The 24,435-nt window shown below is 34.4% G+C and overlaps 1 protein-coding gene across 1 annotated transcript; it reads left to right on the forward strand.

The window, feature by feature from the left end:
* Nucleotides 1-2,800: 2,800 nt before the first annotated feature.
* On the forward strand, nt 2,801-23,960 carry LOC106063221 (mitogen-activated protein kinase kinase kinase A-like). Its single transcript, XM_056017636.1, has 8 exons — nt 2,801-2,887; nt 9,166-9,295; nt 13,049-13,217; nt 15,014-15,246; nt 19,166-19,272; nt 19,643-19,697; nt 23,257-23,339; nt 23,874-23,960. The coding sequence occupies exons 1-8, from the start codon at nt 2,801-2,803 to the stop codon at nt 23,958-23,960; spliced, it is 951 nt and encodes a 316-aa protein (XP_055873611.1).
* Nucleotides 23,961-24,435: the final 475 nt, after the last annotated feature.

The raw sequence follows: 24,435 nt of genomic DNA on the forward strand, positions 1-24,435 counted from the left end.
CATGCCGTATTATTAACAATACCTATATGTGAACTTCTCAATCATCTATAGCCTTAGACAGTCATTATTTTAGACTAGATTTTAGAAGAGTCTAGAGCTAGATCTAGTAGGACTATTACTATAATGTGTATATCTAATAATCTTATAATTAATAAACGTAAGTCTTTAGTAATATCTAGACTTTATTCTAATAAAACTGACTATAGGCATATATGCTATAGATATAGCATAGGCTAGACTTGGCAATCTAGTCTCAAGATAGAATCTATAATATTACTAGATCTATTCGATTTTTATATATAGATATAGACTAGAATTAGATTTTCCATTTAAATATACTAATGATATGCGGTGTTAGTTAATAGCGTTGCACAAGAAACGAACCTGGGTTTTTCTAAACTCTAATACTTGGTATGTAGTATTAAAACAGCACCTACATAAATAAATCGTAACTAGAAATCAAAAACCAATATTTGTAGTAGTATATATAGGTCTGTGGTTGTATATTATATAGCCTTCGTAACTTCTTCTATAGAGAGATGACTTTGGTAATTTCTTTTACTGAAAAATTGGGCTATTCGCGTCTGACACGTATATAATTTTTATGTCAGCAACAAAGCCCATTAGATACTTTAGGAAAATATTCAATATATATATATGATGACCGGTCATTTCATCCCCGGTCACTTCATCCCCGGTCACTTCATCCCCGGTCATTTCATCCCCGGTCACATATATATATATATATGTTTTGTAGAGCATGATGTAATGTTTACAAAACAATAAAATTATCTTTCTATGTCATATAGAAGAGGTGTTACGACGTTTTATGTGTACACCTATGCAGAGGCGTCACTAGGGGGTGCAGGGGGTGCGGTCCTCACCGGATGACACGAATAAGGAGGTGACTACAACTGGTTAAAAAAGAGTTTTGGCAAAAATCGAAAATAAAAACCCAATTATGCCGGATTTATCCCGATCAATATATTTTATTTTAGGCCCTATTATACATATATTTTTTTTGTTACAAATGTCCAAAAAGTTACGTAATAGCAATGGGGGGGGGTGCAAAGGCTACCTTTTTTTAAAGAACGTAAATTTTTTGCATTAGTATAGTTATTTTTCATTTAGTATTAATTAGGCGTAAGCGAGTTTATTACAAAAATGTAAGAACAATTAAATTATTAATTATTTGACGTCGTTTTATCGTCCAAATAAAATTTGGATAAATAAAACAAAATAAAATTTGTGTACCTTAGCAGCAAGATAGATTCAAAAGGCTCTTTTAGAGAAAACATTTTAATGCGTCTTCATCGTGGTTCTATAGTCGAGCCCGTTTTTACGTCAGTACGAACCAATTTCTGCCGACCAACGTACCATCATTCTATTGACCTTTTTTAGCGTGAACAGAATAGACCCGCTACAAGACGCCTTCTAAGGATGAGGAAGATCTTAGGACAACAAGCCTATTAGAAACTCGCATAAAATATTGCAGCTTTCCTCAAGCTCTGGTGGGGCACCCCTATGGGGATTGATGTTCTCTCCTAACCAATGGGGAGAAGGTGAAGTAATTTAAAATATTTAACATGGGTTATATTAAAAAGTTATCTATTCATTTTTAGTATCAATAAAATTTTGAATATTAACCCACTGAAATGACACTATCAATGTTTAATGTTTAATGTTTAAAAAGTTAAAATATTGAAAATAATGACTTTGTATCTTCTACTACTAAGGATCTTTTTAAATGTATATTGTTTTTGTGTTTAAGGCTTCTGTCTAAATATCGATTAAAAACTTTTTGAAAAAGACGTTTCAAAACTGCTGACGTAATTCTTTTTGAATGATCAGAAAAGTCCATCTTCTCTCAAGTGGTTAACATCATTATGTTCACGTCTCTTTGCGACAAAAACGACAAGTTCGAGGGAAAGATTCTTACTGAACACGAAGATGATCTTAAGATATACGGGCGCTATATGTACCTCAAACATCTCTCGTATAATAGTATTGGCCAATGTTGTCTCCTTCTTTATTAGACTTAAGTTGAGCTACTTTTTAAACTAGTATAAATATTGTGACGAGATGTTTAATTAGTTAGTTATTGGATTGTTTATTAAAGTCTAGGGGAAATTTTATTAATTTATCCTGCTCACACATACAAGATTTTAAACAGTCACACCGCAACTAACAGTAAGAACAGACCAGTGAATTAAATGCATAAAATAAAATGATTTATTGGTCTAAAATTTACAATAGATGAATAGATAAATAATAAAAATAATATAATTAAAAAGTGAAATGAAGGTGTTAATATCTAACATAATTGATCATCATAGATTGCTTCTTTAGGCGTGAATGGAATAATGTTCCTATGTCTGACTACCTATATTCTTAGCTATTAGCCCGTGGGTCGTCATCTGGTGGTCGTGGGACTGGCACTCAGAAGTATGAGTCATCCAGATCTGTCTCAGGACGTCGGCTCGGGATGTTCTCTATTCTATAGGAAAGCTGGCTTTAGGGTGAGGCCACTGCCTGTTTAGTGGTAGAGAGGGTTGGTGCTGCAGACTAAGTTGGTGAGAATAACGGTAGGATGATCTCTCAGCTGTGGTCTCTAGCTCGTAGATGGCCGTGCTAACTCACACCAGTTTATCTTCTGCAGCGAAGGTTGCTCTAAGCGGTCGGCATTAGGCAATAGCTATCGGGAAGTGGACAGTCTGGGCTGGGTACTAGGCAGATGATACTGGGCAGTATAGGGCACTGTGGACACCAGGCAATATTTTATGTCCAAGGACAGTAGGCAATGCCTTCTTGCGAACGCATAGTTTCATATTATGGATTTTTGGAATTGGAATTTAAGAGTTTCATTTTCATGGAATACATCGAAGAAGTAATAAAATTTCATTTATTAAAAAAAAAACAAAAAAAAAACAACACTAAAATGTATATGATAAGGAAAGGCAGTATTCAAAAAATATATTTTTATTTACATTTTTCTTGCTTGGATTTGTTTTCTTTACTATATATCATTATTAAAAATGTATGTTTTCATATCAATATTTTTGTTAATAAACAAAACATACGGACAATTATTTTTTAAAAGTTAACTCACTTATTCATGGATGTCATTAAATTTTTAAAAAATATTTTAAATATGTTTAGAACATAATTATAAACAATGGCAACTAGAAAAAGTGTATACAATTCATATAGTTATATATGGACATATGCTGATTTACACAAATATAACTCTAAACCGGGATAAATTATAGGGTATAACTGTAGCATTAAAAAAATAAATCTTACTAAATTAAATTTAGCCATCAGAAAAATACTGCATAAAAAATATACAATTTATAGTACATTATATCACAAAAGAGGGAAGGAAATTAAGATATCCACTTTAATGATGAAATCTGTGCTTAAGATTTATCACATTTTAAAAAATAACAGCGGTACGTGACGTTTTGGCCCCGCCGTTTTGACGCTGGGGACGTTTTGGCGCGAGATATAATTTGACGATAATTTAATAAGCACGTAGCGCTTATAACGTATTTATAGCGTATTTATTTCACTCTACCATAATATTGTATGTATAGTATGAATTCTAACACAGCCCAGCAAATAGTGTTTTTTTTATAAATATAAAGGTTTTGCTTATTTCATGAATATAGGCCTAAAAAAAGTCTGATTCCTGAATGGTAATGACATGCTATTCCCTCCCCTTTATTTATATCACAGTTCTGCTAATCGCACTGGATGACATTTTTGGATTTCTTTTCAAAAGACAGTTTTTTTATTTGACATTAGTGTAATACTTTCATATAACAAAAAACTTGTTAACATCTAAATCTTTATTACGCTGAATGACGATAATAACTTCACACATTGTAAAGATCAAGACACGGAATGTGGTCAGTACAAACTCTAACGTGAATCCACTAATGTAAACAAACACTTGGGGCAACAATAGATAGAAACAAATTCACGACACTTAGATACTTTGAAAATATATATTTTGAGAAATTGGGTAAGGGTGATTTGGGTGACACATCTCGCATTGACGCAGATATAGTTAAACAAATGAAGAAAAGAGCAGCAGCGAGCACTGGTCGCTGGCGTCAAGCATCTGGCGATCATCTCCATGGGACTGGTCATTACCTGTGACACCTATCCCGCCCCCTCTCTTCTGAACACATTTCACTTCTTGTATATACTCTTTCACCGACCCTTTCCTCTCTCACGCGTAAGATGATAATCTGTTTCTAGCACTACACTTGATATCCCTAGGTGCGAATTTATAATTCTAAATCCCGCTCTTTCAATCTCTTCACCCCTACGTCTTTATAAGCTCGCGTAGATTGAACCATCTTCCAGCACGATGACAGACTAGAAAAACTTTCGCCATTTCATTCTATTATATTTCTAACTGAAAACCTGTGCCAATCTATATAGACAATGGAAAAAGTCCAGTCGAAGCGAAGAAAAGACAAAATTTCACATGAAGGATATCTCTATGTTTTTGATAAGTTTAGTGCAGACCACTCTAAGTATGAAGTATGGATGGCAGCCTGGTGTTGTGTAATATTAGAGATTTAAGAATAATTACATAACAAACTTAAATATCAAAAATAGCGGACAAATATACGTCTTCTTCTGTATGTGAAAAATATGTCTTAACACAAACACTCATGCAAAACATAAATATGCATAATTCCTTTTAAAGAAATAATACAATGAAAAATCATAATGTATTTTACGCCAAAACGCCCTGCTTCGCAGTAACAGTTAGATTACTAATTGATTTTAAGCAAAATAATAATAATAAAATATACATTCTAGCAAATTAAGTCATCTTGATATATAAATTATTAACAAGTGTATAAAATTATATTTTCGGTACTGAAAGCCAACAAAATGCATAATCTCAGGTATCCACAGTGCATTATCCTGCTATTAAAAAGTTTTTCAAAAAGCTAATCTGCTATTCTTAATTACTTAGATCCGCCCGCGCTCTTTGGCGCATTGGGCTTCAAGCTGCTTCTACAAAATCTGTCACTGGCAATGTCTGCAGACTCTTTCCACCTGCTCTGAGGTCCTCCATGAAACTGTGGCGCCAAGCTATACTATGATATCCCTTTTGCTCTTTCCTCGTAATGACCTCTATTTCATCGCATCTCTTACTCTTCATTTTGTGGGAGAACACATCCTGTAAATCTCTTACGAGGCTCTGTAGTTTGCTTAAGATTTTATATCGAAAAGGGAAGTTTTATCGTCAAAATAATCTGTTTGGAGGTTTTAAACTGAAACATCTCTGGAATTTTTGTTTAACAAATTCACCCCTCCCCTTTTAGCTACGCTAATATCAATTAGTGACTAGTTTGCATTAAAATAATATTGAAGAGAGAGGTTTTCAACCTCAAGACTCTCTGTAAGTGGATTTTAAACTCAAAACCATCTGGAGAGTGTTTAAACTTAAAAAAGCGCTATGGAGGAGTGGGGTTTAAACTCAAACTCTCCTTGGCTTGGCTACGCTAAGAGAATTTTGAGTGCGTAATTTGCTCTTTGTTTTATAATGAAGAGGTATTTTTAGCATCAAACCCCGCTGAAAGGGGTTTAAACTCATTACCTTTTTGGCTACGCTCAGAGAATTTTGAGTGTGTAATTTGCTTTTTTATATATTTTTTTAGCTTCAAACCCCACTGAAAAAAAAAGGAGGGGGGGTTAACACAAACTCCTCTTGGCTACGCTCATAGAATATGGTGAGTGATGTATAAATAGTCATATATTGAAGAGGGTTTTTTTTATCGTAAAATGCTCTTGGAATTTGGGAATTGTAGTTTACACTTTTTTTGTTTTGTTTTATACAAGAGGGGGATTTAACTGTAAAAAAAAAACATATATAATGTTTTAAACTCAAAACCCTCTTGGCTGCGGTGGTGCGAGTGATGGTTTAGTATTAAAATCTATCCTAAAATAAACAAAATAAAAACAAAAAATCGGTCACCAAGTCACCTACCCCCCCCCCCGGATAATCCCATGATGGTGCCGGATATTTTCACCTACACAGGTTGTATCATGGTTGTCTGTTTTCATCCAGACAATATTAAGATCTTCTCTGCAGTTTATCAATTCTTGATGATGAAGTCATCCTGATATTGGAATAGTGTGTTAACTAGGATGCTCCACACTGGCTTCTAATTTGAATAATGTTGAAATAGTTTTGATACGCTCAACAACCTTTAAATTTGTAAGCTGTGATAAGAAAGCTTAAGTAAAAATACTGCATAAGATGTAAGATTTCCTGGTTGAACGGTTGTGTTGTAATGATGAGTGATCTTCAGTCTATGCGCTCGTGCTACAAATAAGGTGAAAGTAGGTCACTGCCCAGTTTACACGGAAGTAGCTAACTTTCTCAAGTACTCTGTTTACAGTTAAAATAGATCTAATATGACAGATAAACTACTTGTAACGAACTGAATATGTGAGTCTATTCGATGAAAGATTTAGTTACTTCTGCATGAATAAAGAGGACCTTTCTGTTAGTGCAGCCAATATAGAGAATCTTGAATTTATTAATGTGTCTTTATCCAAAGTCACGTCATGGTGACACCTCATTGTTCACAAAATAAGGACCGTTTACTTAGCTCAAATTAGAGGTCACACGTTAGCACACAAAAACTCCAGAAATACGCTGATTAAAACGTAGGCTACAGCAGGAAAATATAATAAACATAGGCTAAATAAAATACCAACAGAGGAAGAAAATTAATATATGAACTGTAGGACTACATATTGTTTTAAGTTTAAGTTTAAAAGAATTCAACTCTAGAAAAAGTATACACACCGACTGGACTGGCCACCAAATGTAAAGTCAAAGCCATAATTAATGTAGAAATACTAGTGACGCAAATGTCTCGGATTCTAGACTCTGAACAAACATAAATGATGAAATAGCTAGTAATCGTTCTATGAAGTCCGAGTTAGCAGACATAAAGATTTATTAGAATAAAATAAGTAACAAAATGTGCACTAGTAGCTTCTTCAGTTTCATATACTGGAAACATAGAATACACGCCCAACCTTATAATAAAGAAATAATATAATCAATCCAGACTCAATAACTTTCATTCAATATAAATAGGTCCACTGAAATATACGTCATTCCTCTCTGAGGACAAAGCTAAAACTCTAATACATGTGTACTTTACCAAGAACCAAAAGAAACTCAGATATAGTATTTCTCACTTCGTCTTTCTACTCAGAGGTTTTCTGGTTATATAACCTTCTTGAATAAATAAAACTCAATGTGAAATGACGCTGTGACAAAGATCTTGCAAACAATATTAAGTCAAAGAAAATAGTACTAAAGCTGACCAGTAGTTTCACCGAACTTACAATCTTGTACGGAAGAAACAACTTTAGAGGCTAATGAACAAAGAATTTACATATACAGAAGTAGGTATACTTCTGTTTTTTGGTTTGTTTTGAAATATCCGATAGGGTCTATTATATTTTTCGGACAAAAACATTTAATTTTATAATGTTGTAATAACTAAAGAGAGGCAACTCATCGAGGCATAGATGTTTATTTACATGAGGACATCACATATACATAAGACAATGTCTGCCTTGAACACAGCATCTTCTTCTCCAAATGTCAACGTCCTTCCTAGTCTAGTCACTACTGGTGCGCAACTTCTGCATTATCTTGGATGGATGTGTGCTGGGAAAGATTATGACAATATGTTACATTTAATTGTCACTGTCTGCATTATAACTCTACCCCTTCCAACCATATACATTTAGCAGTCATTTCTAGTATCACTTGTACCACCTTTCTTTTCAGCTTACTCCTTAGGAAATAGTTTGCATACAACCTCTGAGTATTTATCGACTTTTCATATCTTTATAAAAATATTTCAAAAACTCTCTGATGCTTTTTGGCATGAGCCTTTTTTAAATCAAACGCTCACTTAATATTTTTGCCAACCCCTCCCTCCCATTTAACTCTCTTCTAATATAATTTTGGCTCATGATTTATAGCTTGTTAGTTTGAATTAGAACCGTTCGCTTCCGTCGACCTTCCACAGCCTGAGAATTCTAGTTTCGCGTTTTTTATTAGCTTTACCCCGTAAAAGAAATTACATATATCGCTGACTTTTATTCAGCTTCCTAATTCAAAAAGTAAGTATTTCATAGCTTTTATTCGGATTCCTTTTTTTTCTGTCCGTTATCACTATGGTGTCGTAACACTCTTTCACCCAAACATTTCTTCTTTTTCCACCTCCACAATCAGCGCAAATAATAAATGTATACCTACATTTAATTGTGTTTTTATACATTTTTACAACAAAACACGATCCTGAAAGTTGTTTAGTTGTGTCACGTGTTTATTATGTTTTTTTTTATATTTGATAATCTTCATGATATATGCTTATTTGGAGGTGCCATAATTATAGTTCACTTTAATAGACAATGAGGTAACAAAGTGCTGATTTGATTTTCTAGAGTTTAATTCTTTTAAACTCAAACTTGAAACGATAAATATATGTACTGTATATATATCATACAGATACATAATACAGTAATAATGATTAATAAAATGAGTAATAATTAATTTTAAAACTAGCGACTTCTAAATCTAACTTTCTAGCTCTCTCTCTCTCTCTCTCTCTCTCTTTCTCTCTCTCTCTCTCTCTCTCTCTCTCTCTCCCAGGCTACTACTCCTCCTTCTATATCTTTCCTTAGAATAATCTACAATCTTGAAGTAAGTTATCATAGGTGTCTCTCTGGCATCTAAGCGTGGTAACGCGTGACCTAATTTGAGCTCCATTAACTATTTTCATTTTGTGAACAATGAGGTGTCACCAGAGACATGGCAAGTTGTATAGACACTCAGAAACTCAGAAAGTAGTAACTGAAAAAAATGGTGATATGTTATTATATGAATACATACATTAGAGCCATTAGAAGTATAATATAGATTTATATTTAAAAAAAAAAAATATAATTTAGTTTTGTTATAGTTAGATTAGCTTCTCATTACAATGTTAACCGATATTAAGAAAGGTTTTAAACGTCTATTCTGTCAGTGACAGGTAAATTATATAGTGTTTCTATAAAATTTTTATCATAATGTAACTTTATTCTCAATTTTCTTTATAGGGATCCCTAAGGAAGTATATGTCTACCAATGGTCGACTAAACATTGATATGATTAAACATTTTACAAGACAAATACTTCAAGGCGTTCAATACCTTCATGGATTAGAATGTGTCCATAGAGATATAAAACGTATGAAATATATTAGAACTCCATCTGGCGTAACAATAATTATATGTTCATTTATATAAATAATGGCTCTTTTCTCTGTCTCTCGTCTCTCAAACACTGATTCATTCTTAGGAAAAAGAAATACTAGTCAATATGTTTATACTAATTCTAGAGATAATTGTAAATGTGTTTATTCTATTTTATTCATCTTACCAATGTCTAGTGACTAAAAATGTTCTCGCAATTAGTCAGGCTCTTAAAATGCAGGGATCTCTATTTGTTTCGGCATACTCGCGACGGCCCCTGGAAACACTGCAAACGTCTCTAGCAGCAGCTACCGTAGACCTACCCTCGCTCGTGGCTCTAAAGGCTCGTGGGATTTTAGAAGTACATTTTAAGAGACAAAGTTGTTATATTAAGCTACCTCTTTGACGGCGGACTTTCGGGTGATGAGAAAAACGGTCCCTGACAATCTCTCCAGCAGCAGTGCAAAGAGGGTAAGAGCTAGTCAAGAGCCCTAGCTCTAGGTAGGTAGCAACATCTCAACAGATGAGAACCTTTAGTCTAGCATGCAACCTGAATTCCCCCCGTCGGGGAACTATCTACTAGTACAAAATCCTCCTCAAAACGTCTAGGTATAAATCGACGAAGATGCACTTACGGCGTTGTTCTTGTGTCTATGGAAGAAATGAACGCTACCAACCACGAAAGCTTCAAGAATCCACTAGGTTTACATGCAAATATAACAAGAGCGAAAACAGGGCACTTGGCGGGAGGCACACGTCTCCCAACCACCCAGTTCAAACCGACCATGAGCAGCAGCTCAACCACATAGGAGGGAGCTGTAACCCTTACCCCACGAAATATGACGGCACCATGGGACAAGGAAAAGTGTCTTAATGCATCCCTACACCTTAAGGCGCCTGAGATCGATAGGTTATGTGATAAGTACAAGGCCGATGTTGTAATGATACAAGAAGTAGACAAAATGCTTTTGGGTTGTTCCAATAACTCGGGCTATGGTGCGGCAGTTGTATCTCCGGTGCAACTGAAAGCGATGTACACATGTGCAGGTGAAAGTAACTATGCTGCAGAAATGGAAGTTATCAGAAACGCTCTAGAGCATATAAAGCAACGTATTGAGGAAGGAACTGCTGCATCGGCCAATGTGATCCTCTAAAAGAATCACTCTCCTGGCTACAAACTCTTTAGCGCTCTGAGACGTGGCCTACCCACTGGAAAAGGCAATGACGTGTGTTAAGCGCCTAGAAAGAAAACATACGGCACGTATGATGATACAATTGATTCCGATGCATTTGAAATCAAAGGAAAGGAGAAGGCAGACAGTTTGGCGAAGCTTTTAGACCCACTAAGAGAGTCGCAAACATATCAGAGTGCAAAAAGCTAGGATTTTTTAACGGATCAAATTCAAGTGGTACTACCACTCGGAAGATAGTGGCACGGAATGGGCAGTCTGGAAGTTTCTAAAAATCATAAACAGAAAAGTCGAATGGTGGCAGCTAGGCAAAAAAAAAAAATATCATACAATTTTAGCACGGAACACTGTCCGATCAATTATCGCTTTTATATTTCACTCAATTAATTTCAACCTAAACACTTTTGTGGACATTAATGAAAAGGAAATCTAGGTGAACATTTTCTTTAGAGGACGGTAAGCACAATATAGCTTAAGTGAAATCTTCAATAAAATATTCCTTTAAAGGTTATTAGCGAAAATATATTTTATTAAAAGTCAAGTATAATTACCGTTTCAGAATTTTCAAAAGTAAACGTGAGAAATTAAAACGCTTAACCTCCCCCCCCCCGTCCCAAATCTCTTTCTGTCCGTACGTCTCGTTTAGAACCAATTAACAATAAAAGAAATTGAAAATCGGGCATCATAATATTTTAGACCTTTCAAAGTTCGCGTGCAGCGGCTATTTGTTTCTTTTTCAAAAGTGAACCATTTAATTTTTAAAATTAACTATGCAAGCAGATTTTGCGATCAAACGATTATTATTTATTAATCCAGCTTCTACTTCTAGATCTAGATCTTTTAGACTTACAATAGATCTAGGTTCTAGTTTTTAGGTATATAGATCTAGTGATGCTATAATTGATTTTAATCTATATATATTTAATCTTTTTAGATCTAGATTCAATTCTATTTGTAATAATTAAGTCATTTATTTTATATTTAGAGATAAGATGTTGAATTTTAAATCTAGTCATTAAATTCCGAGTAGCCATATTTTAGCCAAGTCTTTACACCTTCATATCAATTAACTTCTTTTAAATAACAACTGAACAAGTAGTGCGTCCACTGAAGTATTACTTTAGTATAAGCTATTATTGAAATAAACTAGAATAAGCTTCTCTAAAGCTGATGGCCAACCATGTATGATTTAAGTTTTGACTTGCATTTCTTTGCACTATAAATGTTCTGAAATAGTCTATGGAACTTTAGTTGTGACGTTTTGTTTTCATTAGCACATAATTATAGTTTTTATATTTAGTTAAAGCCTAGAATATAGATTGCTGTTTTTTTTGTAATTTTTTTAATAGGGGTTAAATCGTATTTGGCGTATTGCTGATACAATGCCTGATATAGTGTATTAGATACAGTTAAACAAAATATTAATGTTTTAAGTAAAGCGAAGGTGAATGTATAAAAAATTTAATCTATTCTTGAACCAGTTTACGTTGCAATCTGTACATCTTAACATAGTGGCTGCTCAACGGCTTATCAGCAGTCTCTTTGACATTATCAAAAACCAGCTTGACCATACTGAGGAACACTTCAGGGATGGCATCCCGAGTATGGCGAAACAACTGGCAGACAAAATTGGTAGTGAATTGGTGCTGCCGAGAATTCGCAGTCAAAGACACATCGAGCTAAAACTAAATATTTGGAATTTGAGAGTTATTTCAGAACAAGGCTTTAAGTTACGTATCTTGATTGGATAGCTTATTCATTAAAGACCCACGTTCCAAGCAGTAATAATGCTCAGCTCAACCTCTTTTGTCTTCATTCATAAAAGATGCAGGAGCTGGAAAGTGAAGAAAAAATCCACATTGTCCACGAAACAAAAGCGTTCATCGGCAGCTTATCTATCGCGACGAGATGCAATTCATTAGTGAATTTAATGTCAGTTTCCGCAGCAATAGTCAATGTTTGCAGTTGTTTGTTTGATCGACCGCAGGGAAGCACAGGCAGCACGGATAAACTTAACAACTTGTATAGTAAATTGTTTGTGTACAGGTTTAGTTTTTTTTTTTTTTAAACAAGTATTTACAGTGCTCTTTATATAGCAAATTTATTGGCGAGGAGGGGGACAAATTAAAAAAAAATCATTAAGAAATTCCAAGCTACAACTTTGAGCCATAGCCGCTACTTGCATCACCCTACTGAAAATATTATGGACAGCCCTGTACCATGCTTAACATTATATTTTTTTATCATTTATTTCATGATGTATCACAATTTTCTTCTTATAACTTTTATCCTTTTTCTACTTCTTATTGCTTTTCTAGATTTCTTCACTCTTAATAAAAAACAAAGACAAGATCTATTCGAAATATAAATGCAAACTGGACCATGTCAATGATTAAACTTTTTTAAAATAAAAAATTCAAACTTTTGGTTTTAAAAGAAAATCATATATGAGAAAAAAAAATTTTGTCGAGTTTCATAGGAAAGAATGACATATTCACAAATGCATTGATAACAATATCTATAAAATTTTAAACATTCTATCATCTTTTTCTCTCTAGCCGAAAATGTACTCATAAAAAGCAAAAACATTAAACTGGCAGACTTTGGATTAGCAAGGTTTTTTGAGGAGATTTCCAAAACATATACTGCATTTACTGGAACAATAAGATATATGGCCCCTGAAGTATTTGAAAAGGGCAAGAGCAATTCCAAGTCTGTGGATATATGGTAATTAGCCTCAAATCACGTAACTATAAAACAATCTTTTTTAAGACAATTGTTTTATAAACCTGATAACATTTAGTAAGAACAATAGCTCTACTTGTAATATCTTTTAAATAATAGATAAAACAAAAAATTCAGTTGTAGTTATGAGCTTGAACTAAGTTAATTTGTTTATATAATTCTAGACAAGCCCTAGAAATTCTAGATCTTCAATCTACACTGACTTCAATTAGAATATAGATCTAGATCTAGTCTGAAAAAAAACTAGATTAAATTTAAATCTAGCTAGTAGAATGTGCCTGTTCGTGTGGTAGGCACACTGGATTAACGTTTGGACTTCTTCTCTATGGTTTCAGGTTTATAATCTGCTAACAGCCATCCAGTGTCGTCTAGCGGGAGGTTTTAACAAGAAAGTAGTTTGAAGGAACATACAAAAAAAAAAATAATTCTACAACGTCAAATGAATCTTTGAAATATTTTGTGTGTGTTGACAATTGAAGCAAAATTACGACTTGAATATTCCTAAGTGGATACGATAGATATACGACGTGGGCCGCCTCTGATTACCTCAAAAAGCCACCACAAACGAAAAAGCTGGAATACTTAACAAATATCTCAATGGAGAAAAATTAATTAAGATATCAAGTCCATTGCCACTGGTGAGCTCTCAGATAACCATAGAGCAGAAATGAGATCACTGGAACTAGCGGTTACCTATCTAGCAAATCATTCATGTACGCCAAACAGTTCAGATTGTTTTCATGACTAATGCAAAAAGAAAAAAGTCCTCTAAAGCTTGGAGACAAATACCTATACAAACTTATAGAGAATAGAAAAAAAGAGAAATGGACAAGCTCTTATCCAAATAGCAATGAGGACGACGTCTAATATAAACTATCCCAACACGACCGACGACTAATTTTTAACATAAGAACCAGACACAACGGAATGAAACAACACAGGCTCCTGAAGCTGAAAATGGGGACCAGTAAAATTAGCCCTTGTGGAGTCTCACCAGAGAATGCCAACCATGTCCTTCAAAACTGTATTCTTCGTCAAAGCCAGAACACACCACTGGCCCCAACATAACACCATAGAAGAGAAACTCTATGGAAGGCTGCCTGATCTAGAAACCATTGCGCAGTTCATCTTATATAGTGATCTAGTCATCTGAACACTCCAACATAACAATAAGTACTACGAAGAAAGAGGTTTCACTGTTATGACTTATCTTTCTATATGATGTCGATCGAGATTTTATGGGTCTATTCTGAACTTTATCATTGTGTGTTAAAAATTTTTTCAAACTTTTATCTTTGTTATCTTTGTTGTTGGCATTGTCTCAAATGATCCTCCACAGTAATTGGTTTCATAGCGTCATAAAAAAGGCACGCTTGTTTGACAAGAAAGGAATGAAGTCCAATGTACAAAATAATTTCATTAATCGGATAAAAAAATTAGTTATAACCTGCTGAAATGAGATTCATTATCATAACACCCAATTTACTTTTTTACTTATGTAGACCCCTTGGAAGTCTTCGTAGACCCCTGTGGGTCTATATAGACCACTTTGGGAAGCACTGGTTTGGAAAACGCAGTGCATGTTAACCTAAGTTTTCCCCTTTTCCTTTTATACCATTTTTTCATGATGTAGTTACACGCCGATATTAGGAATCGTAATAAATAAATGTTTAAACTTATGTAAAATATTATTTATACAATTAAAACGTAGTCATTAAAAATGTACATTGTTATTTTTTTAAATTATTAAAAATGTTTGCCTTCTTCAACTAAAACAGGGCGACTGGTTTTGTTGTTTTGGAAATGACTACTTGTGATATTCCCTTTTCTAAAATAGAAAAATTTCCTTTACAAGGACTTATGAGCAGGGACAGTCTTACACCACTTGATAAGCAGTACTTGGATGCAGAATTACCCAAAGAGACAGAAAACTTTCTTTCTAAACTATTCACATTCGATGCTAAAAAGAGGCCAACAGCATCAATTCTTTTGAAGGATACATTTCTAAATGGTAAAAATAAATAAATACATGTAATTATTCGTCTATCTATCTATCTATCTATCTATCTATCTATCTATCTATCTATCTATCTATCTATCTATCTATCTATCTATCTATCTATCTATCTATCTATCTATCTATCTATCTATCTATCAATCAATCAATCTATCTATCTATCTATCTATCTATCTATCTATCTATCTATCTATCTATCTATCTATCTATCTATCTATCTATCTATCTATCTATCTATCTATATCATTCATTAATATTTAATTTATAAATATCAGTCTAAATAAGTCGATTTCTACTTTGCCTGACAAAATTAGTCATTCTATAAAATGTCGAGTCATTATATAGAATGCCTAGGCAAAGTAGGAAATATTTCGTACTTTGCATAAACCGACATTTTATAGAATGCCCGCGTTTCGCACTTTCTCGTTAGTATATATAGATTAGTGAGCAATGCAGTATTTGCCATGGCTGCGCAGCCCCAGCTGTGACCTACATATTTTGCCACATTCAGGGCAAAATCCGCAGGTGGTTGATTTAGATTTTATTTTCGCCGTCTACGTTTGTCCTCGGTAGCGCATTTTGTTTTGGTCTCAAATGTGTAGACTGCGGCCTTCGTGAGTGACCTCCAGCTTTCTTGTTCTGAGGCAGCATGCAACCAGGTGCTCTTTTCTTTGTCAGCTAAGGAAAGTTGACGCCTAAGCTGGTCTTTGAAGCGTTTCATGTGCGCCTCTGTTACATCGACCACCTTTTAGCTCACCAAAAAAAGACTGCCTTTGGCTTACGTTCGTCTACCATACGGGATACGTGCCCTGTCCAGCGTAACTGTCTGACAATAAGAAATCCCTCTATACTGTCTATACTGTCCATACCGGTGTTCGCAAGGACATCGCTGTTTATAGTGCGGTCATGCCATCGTATGTCCATGATGGAGCGCAAGCATCTTTGGTAAAAGCGCTCAGGAAGTCTTAGTTGTTTTCTGTATAGTGTCCATGCCTCAGAGCCATATAGAAGGGTTGAGAAAACCACCGCCTGATAGACATTGATTTTTGTAGGCAGGCGGAGCGATTTGTTCTTCCAGACTCTTGGCTGAAGGCGTCCAAAAGCGTTACTGGCCCTGGCCAGACGGTTATCAACTTCCCTTGAAAGTGAGGCGTCATTTGACACTATACTAACTAGATATGTGAAGTGGTCTACCACTTCCGTTTACGCTGTCCGTTAACAGTGATCTTTTGGGCTGATTATGTTTTATTTGGGCGACTTCTGGAACATGACTTCTGTTTTCCCGAGGTTTATAGATAAACCAAAAGAGGCGGCAGCGTAAGCAAACTTGTTAACCGCGTTCTGGAGGTTATATTCACTGTGAGCTAGCAGCGCGCAATCATCGGCATAGAGAAGCTCCGTTATGACCATCTCCTTTGTTTTTGTATGGGATAGTAGACGTCAATTATTGAACACATCTATCTATCTATCTATCTATCTATCTATCTATCTATCTATCTATCTATCTATCTATCTATCTATCTATCTATCTATCTATCTATCTATCTATCTATCTATCTATCTATCTATATATATATATATATATATATATATATATCTGTCTATATGTATTGAGTGATTTCATGAGGAAACAAAATGTACTGTCAAATTCAATGGAGCCCAATCAGCACCTTTTGAGGATAACAGTGGCATATTCTTCTCCTATCTACCGTATTATGCATACAACGACATCAACGAAGGTGTGTTTCTCCATAAAATACTCTGGAAAACTATTTAATGTATCAAGGCTGCAGGCAAAAACCAAGGTTAGGAAGATACTTATCAGGGAACTCCTGTATGCTGATGATGCAACAATTGTGGCTTATTCTAATATCCAGCTTCAGTCCCTGGTTGACAAACTATCTGCTGCTTGCCAGAAGGTCGGCTTAAATATTAGTCAAAACAAGACTAAGATACTAGCCCAGAAAGACAAATACTGCACCTCAAGTAAACATAATGGCCAACCACTAGAAATTGTTGCTCACTTTTGCTATCTCGGCTCCATCATATCCAACAATACTCTACTGGATAAAGACATAAACAACAGGGTAGCAAAAGCAATGGCCACCATGTCACGGTTGCAGAAAAGAGTGTGGGACAACATATAGCTGACTAACAATACTAGAGCCTTAGTCTACCGAACCTGTGTGATGAGCACTTTGCTATACATAAGTAAAGCATGGTCAATCTACTCATGACAGGAAAAAAAGCTGAATGTCATCCACCTCCGATGCCTAAGGCGGATCTTTAAAATAAGGTGGCAAGATAAGATAACCAATGAGGAAGTGCTACGAAGAGCAGGGTGCCAGGACATCCGCTCTGTTATCAGCAGCAGACTTCTTGGCTGGCTTAGCCACGTTCGTAGAATGCCAGTAGGTCAACTTCCACAAGACATTCTGTATGGCGATCTAATAGAAGGTACGAGAGCCGCTGGTCACCCACATTTACGGTATACAGATGTATGGAAACTTGACATGAAGCTCTTCAAAATTGACACTAGCAGCTGGGGAAAAGTGGCACTGGATAGATCCACATGGAGAGAGAGAGCGCATAAAGGAAAGGTCTCTGTTTGCAGATGCTTTCTACAACAGCAGAAGAAAGAAGTGTGAAAATGCAACGGCGCCTGGTGATCAAATTTGCCTAACCTGCGACCGCACGCAGCTGTGTATCAAGGATTGGCCTCTTTAGTCACACAAGAAGTTACAAAGGGAAAGCGTGATATTTCAAGACGTAAAATGCCACATATATATATATATATATATATATATATTAGTGGTGCACAGGATAGTCGCTCCGGCCCAGGCTTCTGCCAAATATCCGACACTTTTTCTCTATCCGGCGATATATATATAGCTCCTCCTCCTTATATGGACTTGAAGGTGACTGTAAAGTCCAATCATTGCTTTAAAAAACCGGCCGCATATGTAGCATGCGTTGGCTAGGTCAATGGCAGATAGGTCTGCTTCTTCTCTCAGTTTGTTCGACGCTCTTTCACCCTGGCCACTCTTCTTTTTTCAAATCATACATTTTTACATACATACATTTTTACATGCATACATACATACATACATACATACATACATACATACATACACCTTACTTTATGCTTTATAATATAAGACTAAGACTAAGACTAAGACTGCTTTATTGATCCTTACGGAAATTTGTTGTGATTACAAGGACTCGTTTCTCATATAAAGACAACACAACAGAAAAATACACATAAATACAACAGACAACATAAAGAGTTCATTCAGCGACTACACACAGGTATCTTGGTGCATTTCATGTTCCCTGATCAATGAGTGGCGGTGATAGAGTCTGACCGAGTGAGGTACGAACGAGTTTTTGTACCGCTCCGTTCTTGTTTTGATTGACAGCAGTCGCCCACTTCGCGACGACCTGGCGTAGTTCTGATGGAGCGGGTGGCCGTTGTCTTCCAAGATTTTTTCGATTTTTCTTAGGCACGTTTGTTCAAAAAGTTCCTTTAAATGTGGTAATGTTGTGAGTGTAATTTTTGATGCTTTTTTAATGATGTTTTCTAGACGTTGCAACAGTTTATATGAGGCGTATGTTATAATACTATAAAAATATAAAAATCCTGATTTTTGTTTGTTCGACGCTCTTTCCCCCTGGCCACTCTTCTTTTTTCAAATCATACATTTTTACATACATACATACATACATACATACATGCATAGATACATACATACATACATACATACATTACATACATACATACATACACATATACACACATACATACACAAATACATACATACATACACAAATATATACGCCTTACTTTATGCTTTATAATATAGTTATGAGTAGGACTATTATTATGTTAAAAAAAAACATACATCTGTTTTAGTTTTAATGAAAGAACACATGGGAACTCAAACAAGCGCTGATTGTGCAGATGGAAATTCGCAAATTATTTCATCAGAAGATATTGAAGAGCCAAGTACTTCATCTAATGTAAATAATGCAATTCTAAAGATGATATTGCTCTTTCTAACATAAACAAAAAAACGAATAATTTAGGTTACATTATTTTTAAATATTTGTACTGTATTGTATAGATTAAACATTCTAACTTATTGCTCGTTTCAAATCTTATCTTCAAAGGAATAAAAACAATGGAGATAACTTATAGCAATACGTTTCTAAGAAAGCAAACTTGTTTTAGTCTTATTATATAGTTTTCTAACAATTAAAAAGACTTTTGAATTTACATGTTAAAAATAATAACAAATAGAACAAAATATTTAATGATATTTAAATGCCTTGTTATGTATGCATATTCTTAAAAAATATTAACAAATGTAAAACTTTTTCTTTACTATAGAATGAAACCATCGGATCGCAAAAGAGAATAGAGCAAGGAGACTTTCCAAAACAAAGTAATTAAACATAAAGGCTGTATAGAATTTAATTGACTTATTTATTATCATACTAGACAAACAAAATTACAGTATAATGGGCATATTTTCGTTGGTTGCTATTTTTCATTTAGGATTTTTATATTACTTTAATTATAATTCTTCTTATTATTATTTTGTTGTTGTTTTTTTTCTAAAATAATACACAATCAACTCAATGGATCGTTATTCTTTGCGATTTAAGCAAAAAAATCTTTTGAAGAAATGAAAATTATCAAATTGTTCAATGCAAAATTGATTTGAAGGATGATAAAGGATAAAGAACTGAACTACTAGCCAGTATTGCATAGTCCACCGCCGCACTTGCAAAACTTTAAACAATATTTTTTTAAAAAGTTAAATCTATCGATACTAAAATTAAACTGTTTCTCACCATTGTCTTGGCCACAATATTTTTTGTTTGTGAATTTTGGACACTGGCTGCGGAAATAGAGAAGGAAGATCCTAGAAATGGAATTGAGATGCTACAGAAAGATTCTAGGTATCACATTCAAAGACCGCATCACCAACGAAAAGATTAGTGATAACCTGCTAACAACTCCCCTCTAAAAAAGCAAACTAAAACAGAGAAGGCGATGGGAAGACAACATAAAATAATGGACTGTCCTGTCACTGAAAGAGATTCTACCAAAAGCCGAAGTCAAGGAAAAATGGAGAAAGACGGTCAATACACAAGTGTGGTGCCCTAATGGTCCAACAGGCTATAAAGGAAAGATGAAGCTGTGAATGTAAAAATATTTTGTTTAATCACAATTACTTCTTTATGCAGCTGTTGACTAATGTAAGAGTGATTTCTTTGCTTTTAGTAACTACGGGATGATACCAAAAGTTATTTTCATTTAAACTTCGCCCCGATTCTACTGTTTAAGCGAATATATAAATCTTCTGACAACCAGTGTATATCCTGGCCTTCACATTAAAACTAGGATATTGGATCCTTCAAAAATGGTTTCAGTAACATGAGAATGGTAAAGTCAATTAACTGGGTCCTAAACTAGTAAGCTTCGGAAAGGAGATGCATGTTCCACTTAGCTGGAGGAAAAGGAAAACTCTGAACTCAAACCTATAATGCATTAATGCTATACAAAAACATGAAAGTCAACCCTGAGGAAAAATCCACGATTTGGCACCTCCAAGAAAGTTGGCACCGAACGGTGCTACACCCTGACAGAACCTGCGACGCGTCTGATACTAAATCTCATCAGAACTTTCCGTTTCTTTGCGTACATTAATTGTTTGGAGAGGAAAAGCTTCAGGCGACCTCGTTTCTATTAGAACTAATGCCTAGGCATTCATCTAATAGCTTCGCGAATAAAGGAGGTCCACTTTCATTAGGCCAATGAAACCAGACCGCTTTTGTATCGTAAGACTACATTATTAAGGAATCATTGTCTTCAAGTTTAAATTTGTTACATTTTGTTGGCATCTTCAGGGTGAAAGATCTATAACAATCAAACATCTTCCGTAAAACACCAAGAAACTCTTCTAATGGCAGACATAACGATTGTTTTTCTGATATATAAGTATCTGTATTCATATATAGAACGATCAAAAGTAAACAACCAATATAGTATAATCCAAGAATACCATAAAAAGCTGCTTGAAGAAAGATATAATAGTGTTGAGAGGAACTGAATTTTACTTACAACCTACAAAACGACTGACTCTCTTAACATAACTTCAACCGTAATGAGTGACTGGTTAAGTGACTACCTATCGCAAGAATAGTTATATCTAACACTGGTCTGCCACACTACCCTCAGTATCAGGTTAGTTTAACAATAAACTCTAACATTAATGCTTGTCATGTGTTAGCCTCACTAAATATGAATATAAGGCTTTCAACTTATAGCGCTCGACTTAGAAGTTTTAACACCATCCTTATGATATCCAAGTTATATGATACGGATCCAAATATGGAATTATTGAAAGACAGTACTCTAAAATAAGAATATTGGATATTTGGTATGGAAGATTTTAATTTGGAAATAGGCCTAGAGATTTAGACTTAGAAAACGGTAAACAAAATGTACCTAAACGAATGTTTATTTAGTTAATCTTAAGTTTTTACCTAGCCCATTTACTTTTTATAGATTACAAACGTTACTTCAAAAAAGAAGATAATTACGTCATACGCATTTTATGTGTCAATCTAGTCAACGACTTAATCTCTGCTAATTCGGAGTTTTCTGGGCAATCGATTCCATTCTCTAATGGCACTAGGCCAGAAGGAGCACTTGTAAGAATTTTTTCTAGAGTATGAAATAAGAAATGAGCCTCTATCCTGTGTCTTTCTGATTATCTCAGTATGTTTGGTTTTTCTATTTGTAAGTTATGGTTTAATGTTTTATAGCTACATTACTTATTCTTCTTCTTTCCTGAGGTGTCACTACGTTTAGTGATTTAACTAATGTTATTACTCTAAACAAATTGAAATATTCGTTAGTTATAAGTCTCACTGCTCAGTTTTCTTGAGTTGAGGGATCCCAAACTGAGGATACATTTTCTAATATTGGCCTAACTAAAGTTAATTAGCATTTTAATTTTATGTTTTTGTTTGATTAGTAGAAAAAATATTTTAATAAACCCAATATGGTGATTCCATGATTACTTTTCATTTATTAATACACCTAGATATTTTGAGTTTTTAGTGTGTGTAGCTGGTTTACCATGATATAGATAAGTTGTTTTTTGTCACACTTAATAGTTAAGACTGTTCCTTGAGGTACACTTGAGTTTATTATTATTGGTGTTGATTTTTAGCAGTTTTTTTTCCTATTAGAAAATCCTTAATCTATTGCTGTAATGAGCCATTAATGCCAAAGTATTTTGGGTTTTAAAGCAAGCTATGGTGGTGAGCTTTGTTGAATACCTTCGAAAAGTCTAATAAAGTTTCATCTTTATTCATCTAATCCCTATGAAAATCATCAATTAATCTTACTAGTTAGATTTCACTTGACCTATATTTCCAGAAGCATGTTGGTATAAAGTGAGGACATTATATTTATCTAAATGATTCAAAATGTTGCTACATATTATGTGTTCTAGTATATTATATGTAATGCTGGTGAGTGATGCTGGACTCTAGTTCCCGATCTGATATTCTCTGGGCCTAATCTTAGCTTCTTGCCAGTCCCTAGGTATCCTGACCTAATTTAGTGATTTAGTGTATTTTGAATACTTCTTTCAAGGTTTTCAACAGTAAATCATAGTCATTTGCGTTTGGGAAATAGACTCCTGAATGCCGTAGAATAATGCAAGAAAAAATAATTTCGATAAAAAAATATGTAGTAAGATTTGATAAATAAAAAAAAGATAAAGGGAATAATATCATAGTGTGAATGCAATACAAAACTAAAAAAAATATGAAAAATATTAAGTGTTTTTCAATGAAATAGATTTGTGAAAAAGTAAAATTTAATTTAAAATGTAGAAGGAATTTAGTTTTCTCTCGACTCACTTCGATTTGAGCGTATTCCTCTTTGACATCACTTTCCTTCTCTATTGTTTATCTTAAAAGTAAAACACAAGTTTACACAAACAATAGACAGCCATGCTGCTACAAAAAGAAAGTTGACAACGCCAACAACTTCTATTACTAAGGTAATGTTGTAATTTCTAAAATAAAACCTATATTTTTAAATCTCTTTTAATATCTATACTGCATTCTCGTTGAGAAAATGGGGGGGGGGATGAGATTCTGTTACTACTTCTATTACAGTTGAACAATGCGATGTATAAATACATTTTAAAAAATGGCATATTCAACGTTTAAAAGGAACTACAAAAAAAAATCGCACAAAAACGAATTTACTTGGCATTAAAATGAAACATGATAGTATTAGGCTTTTTTTTACATGCCAAAGCAGTCTTAAATTGCGATCAACATATTTTATGTCATTTAAAGCAGACTCGACCGTAGTTCGGCGGTGGTCGACTTAGGTACGCTTTTTTTTCCATCTACGTATGTTCTTAAAATGACCAGCATAGCTTTTAAACTATAAGCAGTCCCTCAGTGCTGTCCAATCCGGCATTTACAAGAACATCTCTATTTTTGGTGCGGTCTTGCCATCGTATGTTTGTGATGGTCAAAGTGTGCAAGTATTAGTTGCTTTTAGTATAGCTTCCATGTTTCAGAACCATATAGAAGAGATGACAAAAAACAGCAACACAATTATTCTTATAGGCAGGCAGAGTGATTTATTTAGCCACATTCTTACTTGAAGGCGTCAAAAAGTACTAGTGGCTCAAGCCAGACGGTTATAAACCTCCCAAATAAATGATGCGTTATTTCGTACTATACTTCCCATATTTTTTTTTAAATGGACTAACACGTTAAACGGATGTCCTTTCACAGAGATCCTTAGGGCAGATTAGATTTGTTGGGGTGACTTCTAAAACAAAAGTAAACTAAATATTGAACATTAAAAGTATTCACAAAAATATAAAAAAATCTTAATATACATATCTCTTCATGGCTCAACAGTTAGGACAAGATCACTCTTTTATTTTACAAGTCGGACTAGATTTACATTACGTAACTTTAGTGGCAAAAAAAAAGAAGGGGGGGGGGGAGAACAAGTAGTATTCACCCGTCACTAAATAGCAGGGCCGGACTTATCCATTGTGACCAAGAAGTCTTGGAAAGATCTATCTTTTATTTCTGCAAGTCGGACTAGAGTTAGCAGTGACAAAAAAG

The sequence above is a fragment of the Biomphalaria glabrata genome, chromosome 18, assembly GCF_947242115.1.
Source record: "Biomphalaria glabrata chromosome 18, xgBioGlab47.1, whole genome shotgun sequence".
Lineage (NCBI taxonomy): Eukaryota > Metazoa > Mollusca > Gastropoda > Planorbidae > Biomphalaria > Biomphalaria glabrata.